The sequence below is a fragment of the Seriola lalandi genome, unplaced genomic scaffold (assembly GCF_002814215.2).
Source record: "Seriola lalandi dorsalis isolate HSWRI2012SDOR001 ecotype SW California unplaced genomic scaffold, Sedor1 jcf7180002054883, whole genome shotgun sequence".
NCBI lineage: Eukaryota > Metazoa > Chordata > Actinopteri > Carangiformes > Carangidae > Seriola > Seriola lalandi.
In genome coordinates this window covers 4,722,764-4,743,523 of record NW_019525658.1, presented here as the reverse complement: position 1 = coordinate 4,743,523, position 20,760 = coordinate 4,722,764, and the positions used below count along the sequence as shown (strand labels likewise).

The window sequence follows — 20,760 nt, the reverse complement described above, 5'->3', positions numbered from 1 at the left end:
GGGGGGGGGAGTGTAATTGGACATTAGATAATACCTTCCTTGAGTCTTTTACGTCCTCTGCATCCCCAGAGGATGAATGTCCTCGTCTGTTCCGCACATCAGTGCAGAAAAGGTGCTTTGACCCAATCTTAATGCACTTCTGTTCACTTACTGTTTCAGTCTTTATTACTTTAAAGTTTACTTTTATTGATTATGACTAGTCAAAGACAAGCTTATATGTGGATATTGGATCAAATATTGTATGGCTGTCCATCTTACCTGTAATACTTATTCTCATCCAATGCCAAAGCTTATACATTGATAAATGAAGAAATGGTCCAGTCAAGGTTTTTTTTTTTATTTTACTCAGTCTTAGTTTGAAGGCAGTTCTGCTTTTGCAATTTAACTTGATTTGATTCATTTTACATCAGAAAACCACTCAGCAAACCATTTACAATTATCTCCCTCTTTATATTGAAATAACTGTTTATTGACCCATGTTTGTTCTAAATACTTTTAAAGTGCCTATGTAACATTTACTGAACACTGGCCACTGTGGCCACAAGTGACAATTACAGCAGTAATGATAAATGCTAAAAGATTGCCAGGCTCCATGCTATTTGCTTGTGGTCTAACCACAGTGCCTCAGAATAAGGAAGGAGCTATTGGCAGCTACAGGCGTGTCTCAAGTGTGGCGACGGTGAGAAGCGACTGTTTGTTAACAACAATGGCGGCTCCTAAAGAGGTTAGCATAGATGCTGCTATAGCATCAGCTATATCAGAGCTGTAGAGTATTTCTTCATTGAAAGAAGAGCAGAGAACAGCACTGAAAGCTTTTCTTTGCGAATTAGATGTTTTTGCTCTTCCTCCAAGTGGCTACCAACTGGCTCCGCTAGTGGTGGTAAAAATGGGAAGGATGCAGAATGCGATTGGTTCACGACAGCTCGTGATAGACGGTGATAGACAGATGGTTCATCTAATCACCTGACAAGGACTTTTTGAAAGCGCCTCCCCTTTTTCCAAACAGTTTCCACGTAGCTTTCCCAGGTGGTTCTGTGTAGCAAACCATCTGGTGCGTCAGGTTGGTGCAGACTGAGCACAAAGTGAATTTTAGAGGTGGTGCAAATTTCCTCTAGGCAGTGCAAATTAAGTCAAAGATGCATCCACAGGTGCTGAAACACCTGAGCAAAAAAAAAAAAAATAATAATAATAAAAAAATGGTGTGACGCACACAAGTTTGGTGACATAAGCTAACAATAGCCAACACACGCTACTGGTCATAGCAAATATGGCTGCACTGGGTGGTAAAGCCATTCAGTATGCTGAATTGTGCAAAGATGCATTTTAATTCTTATGTATTTTACTTCATATGTAAGAGGAGGAATGTGTTTTTTTTCCTAAGAAGAATAACAGCCTTGCTTTAAAGCTTGACATGGGAATGTAAAGAGGGGATATGAATGAAAAGCTGAAACAAAATAACAATAACTATAGACTAGCATATTTGAACACAAGATATAGGTCATTTATGTCTGCAGTGTTAGCAAACATAATGAAAGTGAACACATTTTTCTACCCAAAGACAAATGTATAACTCAAGAATTCCTGCAAAATGCCATCAGTCTGTTTCGCAGTAGCTCAGACTGTAGCTTTTAAAATGCAATCTCATCAATTCAGTAAATGACTACATAAACAAACCCAGTAGTTGGGTGGTGGTGTTTCACCAGTGGAGCATCATCTTTTAGCTCCAGCCTGGGCCGTTTCAGAAGAAGTTTAATATATCCGACTGCCCTTTTTTTTTGTTTCCTTGGCTGTTGCGATTATGCTGGGTGTTTTTATGCTGAGACGACTCAACCTTTCCATCAGCCTTCCCAGTGTCAGTCTGATCCCTCCTCTGCTGTGCCGTGATCTGATGGTGTGTGTGTGTGTGTGTGTGTGTGTGTGTGTGTGTGTGTGTGTGTTGGCGTGTTTGTTTTCCTGTCCTGACTGATGCCCTGTCGGAGCGTCCCAGTTGGGTGTATTCATCATTATGGATGCGTGTTTAGAGCCAGGGATGCACACCAGGTAAAGAAGAGAGGGGGGATGTTATAAATAGGCACTTGGCTCTCTAGCCATGTGGAATTGATGAGTTTCAGCACATTCTGCTCTGCAGTGCCAGGTTTAATTTCTACCGTCCTGACAGCACAAACCTCAGAGCCCGGAGACGTCACGCCTGACTGCCGCTGCTGTGCAAATGTTAGCCATGTTTGAGGATGGACGCACGCATAGCGCCGGCTGCACTGCTCCTATTGGGCGTCTTACTGGGTGTACATCCGCTCCTCTAAACCCCTGTCACCTTAAGAGACAGGCAATCACATTCCCCTCCTGACCTCTCACCAAACAGACACTCACCAGCCGCACACAGTAACTAATCTAAGAGGCAGTTTCTAAGACCTAGCTCGCCTCAGTCTAACATGGTCAACTACTTGTTATGAGACAGGTGAGAGCCTCCCACCCCCTCCTCTGCTCCCTCCAGGCACCTCAAGTCAGAGAGCAGCAACACTAGCAGCAGCAGTAGCACTGTCTCCGTGATTCTCCGACTCCTGGCTCACTCTCAGCTGCTGGCAAGAGCACAGTCAAATTAGCCAATAAAAATGTGTGAAATCGGTGGCTCAGCGCCGGCGAGGACATGCCAGGAGAAATAAACATCAGCGCTAGCACAACCAGGAAAAGCTCATGTGAGGAGGAACAGGCGGAACGGGGAGAGCTGCTCCGCCAATTCTACGGCGCAATTCTCTGATTTCAGGCGCAGAATCGGAGCTGCACAGACACAGTCAGAGAGCAAAGTTGTTTCTCCACTCCAATGAACACCGAGACCCAGCCTCAGATCAAGCCAGTGGCAGCACAAGTCAGAAGAACATGAGCTTTTGTCAGAGGATACACAGACCTCATGTGCTGAAGTGATTTAATTCCCACTCTTCATCTGCGGTGTTTCCCCCCCTGCTGAAGCCTGGGAATACCGGTCTTCATTTCACATGATGCTTGGCTGTGAAGTTTAATTTCAGCAAAATCTAAACACGCTAATTAAATATCATAACTTTCTGAAGAAGGCTCTTGTAAAGGTACCTGAAATTTTAATTTAGACTTCAAAAGAGCGAAGACTTTAAAGCAAATCTATTGTTTTTCATTTAGACTTGCAATTTTCTTTTCTCTGCAGTACTGCACTCTAGTTATGATTGATCTGGTAATTAAAATATGCAGAGAGGGAAAAATATTAACTGCTCCTTTTTTCACTTTCTTTTTGTTTTAGAAAACAGCCGACACATTTTCCTTCTCCTTTCCAGCACAGATAATTAAATTTTGCACATTGATGTTCTTTACACAGTATTCATCGGCCTCATTATTTTTCCATTTTCATCTTTCTGGTGAGAGATCGATAGATTGATAAAATGATGGAGCCTATCTTAAATAATGCAAGCAGAGAAAAGTTACACTTACTTTGCTGCTGGCTAAGTGTTTGAACTTTTTATTCTTCTTTCAAATTGTATTTAATATCCCATGAAGGTAGATCTTGCAGCATTACATGCTAGTGTAAATCGTTTATTTCCATTTTTGCTGTCCCTCTGCAAAAAAAAAAAAAAAAAAAAAAAAAAAAAAAACCTGAAGCGCCTTCCTCACCACTTTTAGTGGGCCTATGCTATATGGGATGATGCTTGTCAAGGCTAATATCCTAAATGATAAAGAAAGTGGCAATTCAAAGAAAGACAGCGTAAAGTAGGCCAATTAGTACCTAGGGAACATTTTGCTAGAAGAGATAGCAGCTCCAAATGTCACATGCACGAACATAGGACTGATTGTTTATAATATGACCTGACAGTTTGGGTCTCTTTAATATGGGATTAACTACAATACTAATTAACATGTGGCTGCATTAAAACAAGCAGCTGCAAGTGAAGAAACTCTCTTACCAGGGAGCGGAGCAACTGATGTACCCCCCACATTAAAGTGTTGTTTCTTCACCACAAATCAAATGTGTTTTTGCACTTCTATGAGATCTGCTTGTTTTATTCTCATTTCACACTGGAAATTCAACGTCCTAAATCACACCACTGCCCTTAAATGTCTAAGCCCCACAGATCCGAATGTTCTTTGCCTTTGTCACAAACAGATATATGTTTTAAAGTCCCACTGCAGGGCTCTCTGTTTCATCCGAGACATAAAGTGGCCGCGGTGGCCCGAGGAGAGTGTTAAACACGTCCTCAATTAAAGCAAAGTAACTTTGCATCTTGTCGCGATTTCTCCTGCAGTCTCTGTAATTGGGTCTCAGTGGATTTAGTGGGAAAGCTCCAGCTCTTCTTCTGGAGTGAAGGGCCCAGCCTGGAGTGGAGCTGAGGGGACAGCCAAAGGGAAAAAGCTGCTGGTCACCAGGCCCTGGATGCTAGCAGCTGGCAGGAAAGAGCAAGAGCTGGCTGTGGCCAAACGGGAGGACAGGTGGAACGAGCTCCACCACACTGCGGTCTCACAGAGAGCCACTGTTACTCTGTCAGTAGGACATATGGAGGTTCACCAATTCCCTGGGTGAAATGAACACATGCAGGGTTTTGCAGCACCGGTACCTTACAGTACGTTTGCTCAATTAGTGTATTCAAGTACAGATTTGAAGTACTTTTAGTATTTCTAATTTATGCCACTTTACACTTCTACTCATTGATTCGACTACATTTCTGTGGGAAATATTGTACCTTTTACTCCATTACATTTATTTCACGTCAAGAGTTAGTAGTTCCATTTCATGTTTAAGATTTTGTAAGATTTTACATTAAATAACCAGCTTATGAATAAATATACTGGTGGAAATTAAATCAGTAGTTTTCAGCCTCTTTGGCTTGTTACAAATTGTTCAGAAGAACAAAAGAAAAGCAACCCACCAGATTTGTCTTGTGGCCCTATGAAGGGGGCCGACCCTTAGGTTGGGAACCTGTAGACTACATAACTATAAATAAAATCATTACAACGAGCTCCACGTCGACCAGCTACAACAGTAAAAAACTGCTGACACATTCATGCGTCAGCAGTAACAACTTAACAACTTAACAGTGTCATATACAATAATGCATCACTCACAGTCACATTCATTTCTGCATAACTAGTACTTAAATTGATATTGATGCTTTAAGTAGATTTAGCTGCTAATACTCGTTTGACTTGTAATGGAGTATTTTAAAACTGTTGTGTTAGTAAAGTATCACAGGACTTCTACTAATGGTGGTTACTGTAGCAAGATTATTATAATTAATCATAAGATAATCAGCAGGTTTTTAAACTTCCTTTTACAGACAGATATTAAGATCATCAAGTGCACTGATTATATGAAGTAATGTAAATCCATTACAAAGAAGCAGATGTAGATAACAGTCGCTGACAAGTTAGAAAAGGATTGGGGACTTTGGGACAGCTGAGACGTACATTGTGCTTTAGATTTTATCAAGATGTTAATATTGTATCAGTGTGGGGTTTATGTTAAATTCACACACTTGTGCAGTTAACTCTTATTATTCTAGATATTGTAAATGGTGATATATACAGTATAAATAAATAAGCACGGTGTAAAACAAAATCGTGAAGCAGAAGGTTTTCTTCAAAATAGAAAATCTTGAAGGCTTCCTCTGTGTGTGTGTGTGTGTGTGTGTGTGTGTGTGTGTGTGTGTTTTCTGGCGAGACATGTGAAGGACAGCCGAAGGTGCGGTGAGATCCAGTGATGGGCTTGTTTTATTACATCTCATATTGAGACCAATCTCTGTCCATTCACCTGAAGGACAGCCAGCTATTCCCTAACTAAATTAGCCAGACGCTGTGGTGTGAGAGGGCCTCTACAGGCACACACAACCACGCCTGACCTGACATACACACACACACACACACAATCAGAGAGGCAGGTACAGGCAGTCACGCAATAATGTGTGTTTTTTTTTCTCTCCCTCTCCTCCCTCATGCAAGAACTCACACTTACATGCTTAATCTCATGTCTCATCCCTCACTTTCCCTCTTTCTCACACACACACACACACACACACACACACACACACACACACACACACACACACACACACTCTCTCTCCCCTGTTGCAGGCAGTGGATGTGGGGTAATTGCAGCCATTGTGGCAGGTTGCGTGTTTGTGCCCCTGTCATCGAGGGCCTGCAGACTTCCTCCTAGTGGGACCATGTGACACAGATCTCAGCACTGTAGCGTACCTGGCTATCACACCTCACTGTTTGTGTATGAGCATGTGCGCCTTCACAATGCATCTACTCTTAATGTAGCAAACGCTTTAGCCCTGAACGCACCGTGGCTTCATGCTCTCTCTTCCCTAATGAAATGTCTTTTGTACAGTCTGTTTTTTTTTTTTTTTTGTTCACTCACGGCGGATGTTCTAATGAGGCAGAGCCTGAAATAGCAGTGGGGCTAGCACTGCAGAACTATGACATCCCATGTGAGAACTTGCCCAAATCACAGTGGCTGCAGCCGTGCGTCAGGTTTCTTTATTTATAACCCGTACGGAATTGTCCTACACTCTGAGCATATGGAGGGTTATGTAACGCTCAGCATCCAATAGATAACCACTAAAGTCAGGTCCTATATATAAAGCTTGCTGAAGAGTTGTTTCTGAAGCTGCTTAAGATTGATTTAGCGCTCCTGAACGTCTGCTTTACAATGATGTAACAAAAAGAACGGTTATTGTGGCGCAATTCTTTAAAGGGTTAGTTCACCCAAATGAGAGTGGAGGTGTTTAACCATGAAGATTTTCAGATGTATGTCTCTGATATTTCTGCCTCCAGCCCAGTGCAGTGGGTCAGTGAAAAATAAGAATTAAAAAAAAAAATCAGAAGCAGCATGTGTTTCTAGAAAACACTGTCCCTGTTATTCAGGATAATCCACAGACTGTCCACTGGAAAAAGCCACTATGAAAACTGTTGACAGTGTGTCCTGTAGCTCAGTGGTTTCCAACCTGAAGGTTCAGACCCCTGCAAGGGGTTGCAAGATGAATCTAAGGGGTCAAGAGATGCTTACTGGAGTAGGAGATGAGAAAAAATGAAATCTCTTTCTCTAATATTTGCCTCTTTCTTTTGAAGCTGTGTATTTCCACCCCTCTAACACATATTCAAGTCTAAGAAAGGAAAGTCAGTTTCTAACAGATTCTAATAAATTGATTAAGGGTTTTATTAGGGCTTCACAAGCAGAACAGGCTGGGAGCCACAGCACAGCCACAGGATGTTAAAATATAATTATAAGTGTTCAATACTGCACCACAACTGAAATTCCATTCACCTTCCATTTTATTGGGAGGGAAGCAGAAATCATGATTAAAAAACAAAAACAAAAAACAAACTTCTCTGCATTTCTACATACCATCAAGAGAAAATGGTGAAAAACCAACATGAGAAAATTTTTTTTTTCTCCTATTTTGGTGAACTGGCCCTTTAATAAATATTTACCAATACATTTTGAATGCTATCATTTTATATTTACTAGGACATCAGCTCTTGCGGCTGTAGGCGTCTCTTCTGATTAGCCCTCATTCACTCAGATTGAAATGCCACCTCGCGCCTGTCACATTGTATATGAGTGATCAGGCAAGAAAGCTGGTCATTACAATCATGACATCAAATGGCTGGCAGCAGAGGTCAATCAGTGTACATTAACCAAACAGAGCTCATGTGTTTTACAGCTTTTAGTGGCGTGTTGGCACCAGTGTACATGAGCTTTAGGCTGGCATCCAACGGGCATGGAGGGCCTCCCAGCAGAGCGGGAGCAAGATGGGCCTCGGCCAGCCCTCTAACAGAGGAATATGAAGGAGACAAAGAGCGGGGGTGTTAATGCTTCCCCTTCCCTCCACTGTTCAGCCACTCAGCTGATTTATGCAGCAGAAATGGACTCCTTTACGCTGGGCATTCATAAATACCTAAAAGGTTTTAAAATGATGGTCAGGTCGCTGTCAGAAAGACATTATGCACAGTTTTTTTTTTTTTTTGTGCAAAATGATTTTGGAGAAATCCTTCCAACCCCTCCAATCTATTCTTCCCCCTCTCTTTTTGGCAACTCCACTTTTTAATCTCTAGGTGTTGATGTGTTGTCACGCTGATGCATTAGTGTGTGAGTTCATGCACAGACGAATGCATACGCACACAGTCCAGAGATCACTCTTAACCCTCACCTGGTCCTAATTATAGCAGATGAAGGCACATTTCTGTGGCACTCTGGTGATCTGTCATCGACAGGCCCTCTCCAGTCTGGCTGAGAGTGATATCTCTCCGTAAAATATGTATGACATCAAAAAGCCTTAAAGGTTATTACAAATTAATAATGAGTAGTGGGCCGAGAGCAGTAAAAAATAGCCTTCCCTTGGTGTCGTGTTTAAATGTTTAATTTAACATGCTCCAGTATAAATGTGGACTGCCTTGCAGCAATATGTACAGGGCCACAAGGCGTCACCGGTGCCAGTGGTCTGGAACATACAAACCCAGACCACCGGGCTCCCACGTATTTAGATCGACATTCAGATTAGACTGATTCATGCAGATGCGGATGATCATCCGTCTGGAGCCGTCAGCTGTTATCTTGAGAAGGCGCAGCGCTTCTATGTGCGCGTCTCTAACAGCATACAGAATTATAAAAACACTAAAGGAAGCAGTTTTACTTGCATCAAGCGCAAATTCTCTGAAGACTCCATGACATAGAAAAGCTCTTTCTGAGCATTTCTCTGAAGCAAGTCGAATCATTGGCCCTGAACCCCCCTCACAGTAATGTCTGAAGACACTGTACAAAATTGCCTTATTTATGCCTGTAATGTAAGCTGTCTGTTCTGGTGTCGCTCATTCTCTGTGGAACCGACGACGGTGGCAGCCGAGTCTGGAGTGAATTTGCCGGGCGACTACCTGGGAAACATCAACAGTCATTAATTATGTAAAACTCTTCTCACAGTGGGAGCAGGGAGAGCTGCATACAACTGCAGCGCCCGCTCCTATTAGACTCAATGTACTCTACAATGAGCCCCCACTGCCTGGGGGCGTGGAGGGATTATCAGCCTACTGCCACGACCCCCCATAGAAAGACACACATGCTGTACAGTACACACACACACACACACACACACACACACACACACACACACACACACACACACACACACTAAATGTGACGTTCTGTTAAGTTCTGCACCAATGTATGCTTGTGTTTAGCTGAGGAGGAGAATAACAGGAATCTCTGGGCTGTCTCGTCTCCCTAGTCACCCCATCATTCACTTCTCTCCTTCACAGGTCCAGTTAGGTCTTTTTTTCTCCCTCCCTGGCAATCGTCTGCTTCCCGGCTTTCTCACTACAATGAATGAAATCGGCAAATCTGACAGGACAAATGATATGCTGTGTTTGTCAGCAATGCTGGGTAAGGAGGTTGTTTCCATTGTTTGATAGCGCTGCCACCAACGCCGCCGCCGCGTTGGTCTCTCTCTACTCACAACCAAATTACCCACGGAGCCGTTCTATGCAGGGCCTACCTGAGATCTTCCTCCAAGCACTACGACTGACAACAGCAGATTTATCAGGCAAATAATGGACCTAATTTCTGCACCATGTGTTTCCAATCCATCTTGTGTTAGCAACAGACGCAGGATTGTTTGGCAGACTTCAAGTCGTCTCCGCGGCGTTTCGCTCCTCCATCAGCTGTGCTCTTCTAGCCGATGTTCAAGGCTCGTTCATCAGCGCTGTTCTTTTTAGCGGATGCAGTTTTGGCATGATGTTCCTCCATGCTGAAACAAAGGCAGCGCTGACACCTGTAATTAATTAGGCTATTATGCATTCCGCAATGATAATTGCCTCACTGGAAAGTCACCAGCCTTCTAAGAGGGAGAGAGAGGAGAGGTGGATGGAGAGCACTATCCATCATAGTGGGGCGCTCTCTCTCCTTCTCTCTCCCCTCGTGTCATGCTGTCTCACCTTGACTAGTGTAGGCAGGGCTAGAGAAACACTGTCAACATGTGTCTGAGGGCGAGATATGCAGCTGTGCCTCCCCCATGCCAGGGCGGCTCCACCAGCGGCCTGCCAGGGTCCATCCACTCCAGGGCTTTGGCTCACATTGGCACAGTTACCCATGACACCCCATCTGTTGTAGCTTTGTTCACTAGGGCAGTACAGCGCCAGGATAATGGGGGCACTTTATTTTTATAATTAGCCCTTACCTACACTTCTCCTCTCTTCTCTCCTCTTAACAGTTCTCCCAGCACTGAAATCTAGTCCAGGTACACTCATTACTACTTTTCACAGCCCTCCCTTTCAGCACATCAACCGGTGCCTTCATCTTAGCCTCAGCACGCCCCCTCTCCCTCCCATCATGCCGTGATAGATACGTTTTCAGCAGACACACTTTCCTCAAGGTTTAGGTCGTTCGCTGCATCAAACATTTGAAAGCGCCAGCTCAAAGAAAATGACAACTCCTGTCTTTTGAACTACAAAGACATTCACAAAAGATTTGTTTTCTTCCCTCCGTTTGTCTCGCACCGGCTCTTGACTTTGACTTTGCAGTGACTTTGAGGTGTTAGCGCCGAGGCTGGCGCTTTTGAGTTTTGTCGAGAGGGCGGGTAACACGGCAGTTCTGCCGCCTGTTGATGGCGAGGGGGGACCCAGAAGGCACCTGCTGTGCGGTGGAGACAGCAGGCCCTTTGATCTGGGTTTAATGTCGTGCCATGTTCTGTCTCCCATGCTGCTCCGTGTGCCACGTCCGTCGGGATTACGTCAGCCCCACCTTGATCTGTAGAGATCTGCTCTCCTCTCAGCCCGGGTCATTATCGGCACCCTCCACTGGGGCATTGACCTGAAGTCTTGCTCATATTGTCGTGTCTCCTCTCCAACACCTTACGTCATATATCTTGATGCTCCTTTTTAGCCACACTGGTGTCATTGCTCTGGGCAAAGCAATGTTCAAAGATCTGTCCGCCAGATCCAGATTGAAATATCTAAGCAGATCAGATGGATCAAGCATTTTACGAACATTCAGGGTCCCCAGAGGATGAATCTTAATGACTCTGGTGATCCTCTGATTTTTCATCTATGCTAATCAGTGATTGTTAGCATGTAAACACGATGAACTTAGACTGTGAACATGCTCAACATTATACCTGCTAGATAATAGAATGTTGGCATTGTGACAATGCATATTATTATGCTGATGTTAGCATTTAGCTTGAGGCACCGCTGGGCCTAAGTATATCCTCTCAGTGCCGTCAGTGAGACTGTAGACTCCTGGTCTATTTCATTTATTGACTGCTAATGCAATAATATGAAAGTCCCTCCTATCTTCTCTATGGATAAATAGGGTCTTGAAAACTGTCTTAAAACCTCTATAGAATTTTTTCTGCTGTGTAGCTTTGAAATAAAGGTGAGCTTGTCCTGAGAGAAGAGGAGAAAGAGTCAATGAATTCAGCTGTGTTTTCGCTCTGAATTTGTCACTGCGCCGTGTTTGCATCAGGAGGGGATGAGCGGTACAAAGGAGTATTGGTGTGGTCAGCTCTGGCCATTTATTTGGCTGAGACGGCAGCTCTGCACCGGCGGAGTGGCAGTGGCGTCAGTCGGTTGTGAGCGCGGCGTGTTGACTGACAGGCACCGCTGATTGGAATTGACGTGGCGACGAGATGTGTGTCAGTGCTCTGACTGCTCATCTCGCCGGGCATCCAGAGACGGCCACAGCCACCGCCATGCTGCTACCAGCGCTCTGAGATGGATGTCACCATGATTAAATCTGCCCCGAAACACAGTCTGCGTGTAGTGTGCATCTTTGTGACTGCGACTTGACGTGTGTGTTTGCATCCACCCAAGTTCAAGTTTGTGTGTGTGTGTGTGTGTGTCTGCGCGTGCGTACGTGGGTGGGTTTGTGTGTGTGGGTGTGCACGGGTCTCTAAGCATCCAGACTGTATTGCAGTAGGGTTTACCTCTGCCCCTCTCCTCCACACACTCATCAGTCACTCCACACCAACTCATCTCTCTCCTCCCGCCTCTCCTTTGAACCTACACTCAACGCAAAACAAACGCCTGCAGTGACAGCTGTACAAGTGCTGTGTGGCATGGCTCAAATCTGATCTTTTCCCTGCTTCTGAAGGGAATATTATGGCTTTGTATTTGCTTTTGTGAAAAGAAAGATCACATGCAGGAAATTGAAAGCAGGTAACTGTAGTGATGCAGGTTCCTTCCCTTGATTGTTTACACCATGTTGAAGCAGCTGAATCATGTTGTGCTCTATCAGTGATGCCGGCGTTCCTGTGGTCAGTCAGCTGTTAAAATACAACAAATTATGTTTTAAATTATGGCCTTTATTTAAGGGCTCCTCAGCAGGCATTAGAAGACAACATGGACCATATGGATATGGAATCAGTAAAAGAATAAAAATAAAAATTAGAATAAAAAATAGAAATAATTTCATTTCAAACAATATTTTATTGTTTTTGAATAAAAACAGGAAGTGCAGGGTCTTTCTGAAAGTTAAAATTCAAACTACCAAACTATTGGCTTAGCTTAATCTTTGCATTATCATAACAAAATATTATTGATGGTTGTATAAATAATTCATCTGTATGGGTCTGTATCACTGCTGAGAAAATTAGTCGATTGACTGATAATTAATTTTACAGCATTTTAAATAGTGAATTATTTGTTGTATTAAGCAAAAATGTTAAACATTCCCTGTTTCCCCCTTCTCCAACATGAGGAAATTATGTTTTATAGTAGCTGAATATAATTGTGTGTAATATGTCCATACACACACACACATGCGCGCACACACACACACACACGCACACACACACACACACACACACACACTCATATATTCTTTCTGGAAGAAAGATCACTGGGCAGAAATGGACATTGGACATAGCTCAAAATGGCAACATTAAAAATGGAAGGACAGCCGAAGTCTGCAACAGAACTGCATGAATGATGGATATATTTTTGTTGTTATTATTTCATCCTGAAAATGTTTTACCAATACAAATTGAACTGAAAATAACACTGCCGGGCTCTAGATTTCAGAGCATCTTAACAGCCATAAAAGTCGAGGGCGTTGTCCATATTTTCCCTTATTTTCTCTACGTTTATATTAACACCAAGGACTGAACGTTTGTCAGGATCCAGCAGATTCCTCTGGAAGGTGTTGTGACAAGCGGTGTGGTGGTGGTAGTGGGCTTCCCACTGTTTTGTTCTAATAAGCAAGGAGCGGGACCAGGGTTGTTGTGACATCCTGTCAGCCTGTGGGCTGGACCGGCGCTCACTGAGCACCACAGTAGGATGGACTCCCTATGATTGTGCACTGACCTTTGCATCATGGGGAAGATGACAGGTAATTTAGAGGCCTCAGGGACTGTGGAACCATACATTTGCTGTCCCCAAACCACCTGCAGCACCAACCACATTCACCTTGAGATGGAGGCAGTATATTCATGAACACTGTGTACACACACACACACACACACACACACACACACGCATACAGACCTACACATGCTATAAAAAGAGAATGAAATCACATGCTGTGTAAACCCAGGCATAGATGCATATGCAGCCATGCTCTGAGAATCACACAAGTATTTGCTCACACACACAGTGCAAGATTTGCCTTGACACCCGCCCAACACCCCCATCATCATCATCATCGTCATCATCATCATCATCATCATCATCATCATCATCATCATCATCATCATCATCATCATCATCATCATCACACACTCTAATCACCTGCATCATCCCAACCTATCCTCAAACAACCAAATCACAGGGGGTGGCAAACTGGTAAGGCAGAGGGGGAAAACGATGATTTAGAGTGATAATTGCATAATCACCAGTTGTGATAATTGTAATTGATGACTGCATAATTGCTAATTGCGCTCTTTATGGGAACCTCTCTTTTCTGTTGTCTCCCTGTCTCTCGCTGTATGTCACTCAGAAGCCCTTCACTCTTCTTCCCCGATTCCATTCTGGATTTGTTCCTTCACTTATTTCTCTTTCTTCAACACACACTAGCTTGTTCTCTCTCTCTCACACACACACACACACACACACACACACACACACACACACACACACACACACACACACTCGGATGCACACACAGAAACTCACTAGCGTGTACTGTAAGTATTCTCAAAGGCTTATCAGTAAGTATTTCCCAGCAGTCTTGTCCCAGAGGCTGTGCTCTGCCCACTCTGTTGCGGCGTGAAGAGTTATGGAGGAGCGCTAACAGGTTTCCTTTGTCTCTCTCTTGCTACTCTGCCCCAGGCTTTACTCCTGCTTGTAAAATCAACCTGCGGCCAAGCCCATTCCCTCGGTAGCCATATCCTTTATCACAAAACGGGTGAAAACAAAGAATGCGCTGTGAGCCAAAGCCAGGGCCAGAGCCATATCTCGCAGCCAAAAGAGGAGGAGAGATTTGCCAGTTGTAGTCCGTCCTCAAGCCGTACCGCTCTGTTCAACAGCCCAGTCTGTTCGCATCTGTTAGTATGAGACTTCTGCCTCTGAAATCCCATGTGCTTGGCTGGAGGTGGATTAGCATGGAGATGAAGATGACTCCCTGATCAGCCCATATTATGCACGACACCTCAGAGTGCTTTGACGATAGCAAGGGTGGGATGGTGGTGGTGGTGGTGGTGGTGGTGGTGGTGGTGGTGGTGTTGTGGGGGGTATCTATACGCATAGCAGCCGCCAACATGAGAAGGCATCAGGCAGGCGTGTGATTGATGTCTCTGCTAGCGTCTGTAGGCAGGTTAATGGTGTGATTGTGGAGGTAATCTTCGTGTTCTCTCGTTAAAGGATGATGGAGGGCCAGGAGACCCTGTGTGTCTCTGGGAAATGGAGCCCTAGCTGTTGCCTTCACAGGATCTCAGCCTTTTTAACATATGCAGTCGGGAACCTCATTTGATGTATGCGCTTCAGAGGAAGCCGGGCCGGCCAGCCACACTGCCAGTGAAAAGTTGATGACTAGCGGTGGGTTCAGCCACCCTGCTGTAACGGCTGCGTTGGTTCAGGTGTAAACTCGGGTTGGTAATAGTTTGTCTTGGTGACACAAAGTGCTGTTGGAGGTTTGCTCATTTTCACGTCGGAGAGTGGAGGTTGTTATTAGCTGAAAATGAGCCCCGGGTCACCAAATTGCTGCTCTTCACAGTAAAAAGGAAACACACATAAAAGAGCCTCTCATCAGTGTGCATGAAACAAACCTTGGCTGAACCAACACTAGCTGTTGATGCACTCATAACCCACACATAGAGCTGTGAACTGTGTTTATGTGGCCGCTGTGCTTCACACATTTTCACTGTTTGTGAACCAACATGGGTATATTAACGTCATGTCCTGGAAGGGCTGGGGGGGTGGGTGGGTGGATGGAGACTGGTGGGAGTGGGAGTGGGGGGTTAAATTGGGGTATAGCTGAGTGAAACAACAGCATAGTGAAGCAGGGAGCTGGCTGAGAGCTGCAGACTATTGCATCTGTATTGATTGGGCTCCAGCCTTTTCCATTTTCCATGAACTCCTCAGAGCTCCTCCAAGTGGGAGTGATGGGGGGATTTGCTTGATCTTTATGATATTTCTTTAAACATGATGCTGTCGTTATGCCTCCCCGGGGAAGACGCCAGCCATTTCCAGTAAATCAAAGGCTCTCTGTCCCTCGCTGTTTTCCACACACCTTATTTATAACCCCACTAAACAGCCCCAACACACCACCTCCACATCCACCACCATTCACATAAGTGTTTTTCAGCCTTTTGCAAAATGAATGTTTTTCAAGTGCAGTCATGCCGATGAGGAAGAGCTCGGCTCAGCCATAGCATGCACTCGACCCTCCGTTGTGGAGTCCATCGAGCCGGTCCGACAGAGGCTGTAATCAACAGTGACAGTAATGACATAGACAATAGATGACAATAATTTGAATTCCGTCTGCTCTTGGACTGGGGGGTCATTTGGACGAGCCTGATCTGATTTAGTGTTGCAGAAGCAGAAGACGCCGAGAAGCAGCCACGGAGCGTCCTCTGACTTACAAACAGGCCCGAGGTCTTAGCAGGAGCTGCGAGCAGGATAACCCACATACCCACTAGTGCAGGTGCCCTCTCCATGGGGCCAGGTGGTGGCTAATTCGCTTTCTTTGTCCCTCCTAATGAATCGTTAATTGGTTTGCATCACCCACTGAGCTGAGGATAGCAGGTGCCGAGTGCTGCTGGTGATGGAGGCCACTGTCACTGGCGAGCCTCCCCACGCACGCCGGCACCTACATTTAACAGGCCAAATGTCACTTCGCAACATGCAGCAGCTTGGCAGTTAAACAGGAAGGATATCGTCACAGTTTACGCCTCGTTTTTGCAGTCGTCGCGTGCTTGTGTAGAAAAACACAGCCTCGGAATTGGTTGATCTACACACTGCACTGTATTTTTCTGTTGTACATACAAGATATAGTGCCAAGGCATGCAGGGGTGTCTCATTTATTGGCAGGATGCTGTGAGCTTGACCTTTTGCTCTTGTTTCTATTGATTCAGTGTTAGCTATTTAAGATTTTAAGCATTTTTTGCTTTGTGTAAAAGCATCAATTGAACACCTGAAATGTAAAATATGCCGTGCATTGTAAGTTATGATAAATGCCAGCATTATATCAGTCCATGTTTACCTTAATGGCGTCTCCTCCTCTGCAGGTGGTTGCTCTGAACAAGCGCAGTAAGGAGGCAGAGTCTGCGTTCCTTGGAATCTACAAACAGCTTATCGAGGCCCCAGGTGAGTCTCCCACTAAGACCAGACATGTGCATCTCCACACATTACTTCTAGAATTATCTTTCTCCCTTCAACATCACTCCCTGGAGATCAATCCTCCATCATACTTATACCAGTATCACTGGACCACCCTTCTAAGTACACACACAGAGCCACGTCATGTATGCATGAAGCAATGCACACAACCCAAAAAGTAATTTTCTTTGCTATAGATGGATATGGTGCAACAGCACATGGATATAAGATAAATAAAACCCTATACCCTGTGGCTCTTATCTATTTTTCAAAGTATGTGCTCTCAGAGAGGTTTCCAAAACTCTGCGTGAGGCCACTTCAAAACCCAGCTCTGGTCCTTGAGTGTAGCCTGGCTGAGGAGCGAACATATCCTTGAGGAGCTCTGCTGTTGATTGTGGAGGGCCAATTAAAATCCCAACTGAAGTCTGGCTTCGTGTGGAACGCGGGCCTGATGAGGCCAATGGGGGAAAAGGGAGAGAAGGGCAAAGACAGTTAAGTTAGAGCAGAGGAAAGACATATTGTGTGTTTATTCAGTTGTTATTTCGGTGCCAGGGCACATGTACTGTATTGCTCTTTGTTGCGGGAGACGGCAGCAAAACGCAGCCCAATCTCAGTCTAGATCAGAGAAACACTTGTGGCAGGAGTAGAGAATGCTGTTTACAGATTCAATGAATACAAGATAAAAGTCTGCATCAGAGAAATAGCGACAGCAGCAACTGACTTTTAAAGGTCTCCATTTTTCCTTGAAGTCCCCTGCTTGATATTGCGCCGCCACCACACACACACAAACACACACACACACACACACACAAACGCACACACACACACACGCACGCACGCACTTTGAATAGAGTTATTTCCTTGATAAGAAATACCGTTCTTTGAAGATGTTTTCAGTTTGATTTTCTGACCTATACCTTTAATATCAAGGCCTTAATTCAAGCCCGGGAGCGTCTTGTGGGATATATTTTGTCACGAAGCCGCCTCAAGTAGAGAATAGAGTCAACTAAGAGTTGTTTTGTAAAAGAACAAAGACTTTAAAATATAAAGAGAAGCCACTGTCACCCAACATCAACTCTTATGTGAAAGAAAAAAAACTGCAGTAGCTTTTGTTTTCAATATGCCTGATATTTCTTTCCCTCCCTGTCTCTTTATATAGAGTGTATATAAATTCACAGTGAGTCTATGAGTGGTCATTATATTGAGTAAACAGTAGTAGACCTTCCTGTGTCAGGTTACATCAGGTGATGTAGCACTGCCAGCCTCCTACCTCCATTTGACCTTACCTTTACAAAGGGAGCCTGTTTCACTGTATCACTGGGACCCATACAGAGTGAAGCTGGTTGTTTTCTTTCTCAGCAAAGGTCAGAGACTTATTGTGATATGAAACAGTGCTGGGCAAGTAGCTTGAAAAATGTAATCAATTACTTATTATTCTTATAAATCATAAATTACATTAGTTTAATAATGTACTAATTACAAAAAAAAAAGAAATTGCATTACTTTATTAATAACTTAGGATTAAAAGGTCCCTTCTGACATCTCCAAACCAAAGACACTGTCATCCATCAGCTGCCTGTTTTGAGTTGACCATCAACAACAATCTTAGTCCAGAGTCCAGAAGGTCTCTCTGAACAAAACCAGCTGATTCCTGAACACAGGGTTAGCATCGGCTAATATAAACTAGCTAGCTAAGAGGACAAAACATGTTGAAAGTGTATTCCTTCTTTTTTGGTGGAGGATCAGCGGACAGTCGGTGAAGAGGGCAACTGCCCCAGGACTCCAGACTCTCAGGTGCAACAAAAGTCCCAGGTTCACGACATGTAACTCATATTTTGGTGATGCGGTTAACTACAAATTTACACCACCTAAGTAAAATATCAAATAAGGTTGTTTTATGGTCCATATCTTGTACAGGGAACAGGTGGCAAAATCAAATTTTAGGACATAAATAACTTCAGTTATTTTTTTAATCACATGGTGCATATTTCTAGGTAATTTTATATTTAATCCAATACAAAAACAAAGAACAAAAACTAATTTAAATCCACAAAATCCTAGTGTTGTTACAGAATAGATTATCAGTAGGTCTATGGGCCTTTGGGCAAACACTGAAGTTGGTTTGAGTATTTTTGAAACTGCTGATTTCCACGCACTCAGAATGGTGCGAAGAACTTAAAACATCCAGTGAGCAGTCTCTCTGTGACGGAAACAACTTGTTGATGGGAAAAGTCATAGGAGAATGACCAGACTGGTTGGAGCTGAGACAAAAGTCTACAGTAACTCAGATAACCACTCTGTGTAACTGCGGTGAGCAGAAAAGCTTCTCAGAATGATCAACACATCATGGGCTACAAAAACAGCAGCAGAAGACCACATTGGGTTTCACTCCTGTCAGGAATAGAAATCAGAAGCTTCAGCTGGACAGTAGGAGACTGGAAGACGCAGCTTGGACTGAAGGCTCTGGATTTGTGCTGAGGCAGCAGATGATAGGGTCAGAATTTGGTGTTAATAGCACGAACCCATGGACCCAACCTTTCTTGTGTCAACAGTCCAGGCTGCTGCTGGTGGTGTGATGGTGTGGAGAATATTTCCTTGGTACACGTTGGGTCGCTTAGTACCAATCAATCAACATTTGAATACAACAGCCTGTCTGAGTATTGTTTCTGACCGTGTGCTTCACTTTATGGCCACAGTTTATCATCTTGTAATGGCTACTTTCTGCACCATGACACAAAGCAAAAATCATCTCAACCTGGTTTCATGAACATGACAGTGAGTTCAGTAGAATACCTTTGGGATGTGGTAGAGCAGGAGATCGGCAGCATGATGAAAAATCTGCAGAGCTGATGTGATGCAATCATGTCAACATGGAGCAGATTGTCAAATCCATGCCATGAAGAGTTGAGGCTGTTTGAAGGCAAAGAGAGGCCCTGCCCACTATTAGTATGGCGTTCCTTATTAAGTGCTTGCTGAGTGCATGTCCCAACAAAAAGACTTGTGTGTCAGATATTTTGTGCCTTCTCTCGCTGAGAAACATTTCTCCTGACATTGACTCACAGAAGCACAGAGCACTGTTCTTTGAACAACTGTAAAAATACTGAGCAAAAGAGCAATGGTGAATGATGAATGGATGTCAGGTGAAGTTGTCCTTGGCACCACCTTCCAGATCACCAGTTTACATCATGCAAGTTGTGAAAAATGGCAAGCTAGTCAAGAAAAGTCAGTTTTATTTATACAGCGCCAGATCATTACAGAAGTTTTTTTTAAGATTGGCTGGGATCATCAGTAAGTGACATGGTGCCATTTGTCTCTTGAAAGGTGCTTGTAATTACAGTTTTTTACTCAGTAATCTGACATTTTTTTTCACCCAGGTCACTGCAGCAAAACTCTATAATGATCTTATCTGACACAGTGACCATATGGAAAGACAAAAAGATTAGGGCACGACCTGGTATATGGCTGGACCATGTATGGTCAATGTGAGAAATTGAGGTTGAAGTTGCATACCGTTATGGAACCAATGTAAACAGCTACTTTCAATGGAAATCATTACACCATTGCATCATATTTGCTTTCTGCCTAGTGTCAGCTGCTTTCGGGCCTTTATGTATTTGCTTATCTCCTCCTCTCTGTGCTCACATATACAGTATTTTAATACAGCTGAATTCCCATTGAAGCTGTTCTCATTTACATGTTTTTCTTTTTCTGTAGTAAGACGACAGAACAAGTATTAAAATAGTGACTGAAACGCAGCCCATTAAGACGACGCGGTAACCAGCAGTCACATCCAAACCATAAGCTGCTGCTAAAATCCTGATTTTTATAACCCAACATGGTCCAACAAAATCACCAAACACTTAAGTGAAAGACAAAGACTGTGCTGTGATTTTGATTATATTTACTTGTAAACTGATCACATGGAGAGAGCTCATTCACATCCAAGTCAGTTGGATGAAACTAGGGTTGCCACCCTGGACCCAATACAGGATCGTCCCT

At 43.9% G+C, this 20,760-nt stretch overlaps 1 protein-coding gene across 2 annotated transcripts in view; it reads left to right on the top strand.

Moving 5' to 3' along the window:
* cux2b (cut-like homeobox 2b) overlaps nucleotides 1-20,760 on the top strand; it is an 87,954-nt gene that overhangs the window by 39,835 nt on the left and 27,359 nt on the right. For both annotated transcript variants that reach the window (XM_023397669.2, XM_023397668.2), the window contains exon 4: nucleotides 16,671-16,749. In XM_023397669.2, the coding sequence (XP_023253437.1) occupies nucleotides 16,671-16,749 (79 nt within the window). The remainder of the gene's footprint in view (nucleotides 1-16,670; nucleotides 16,750-20,760) is intronic.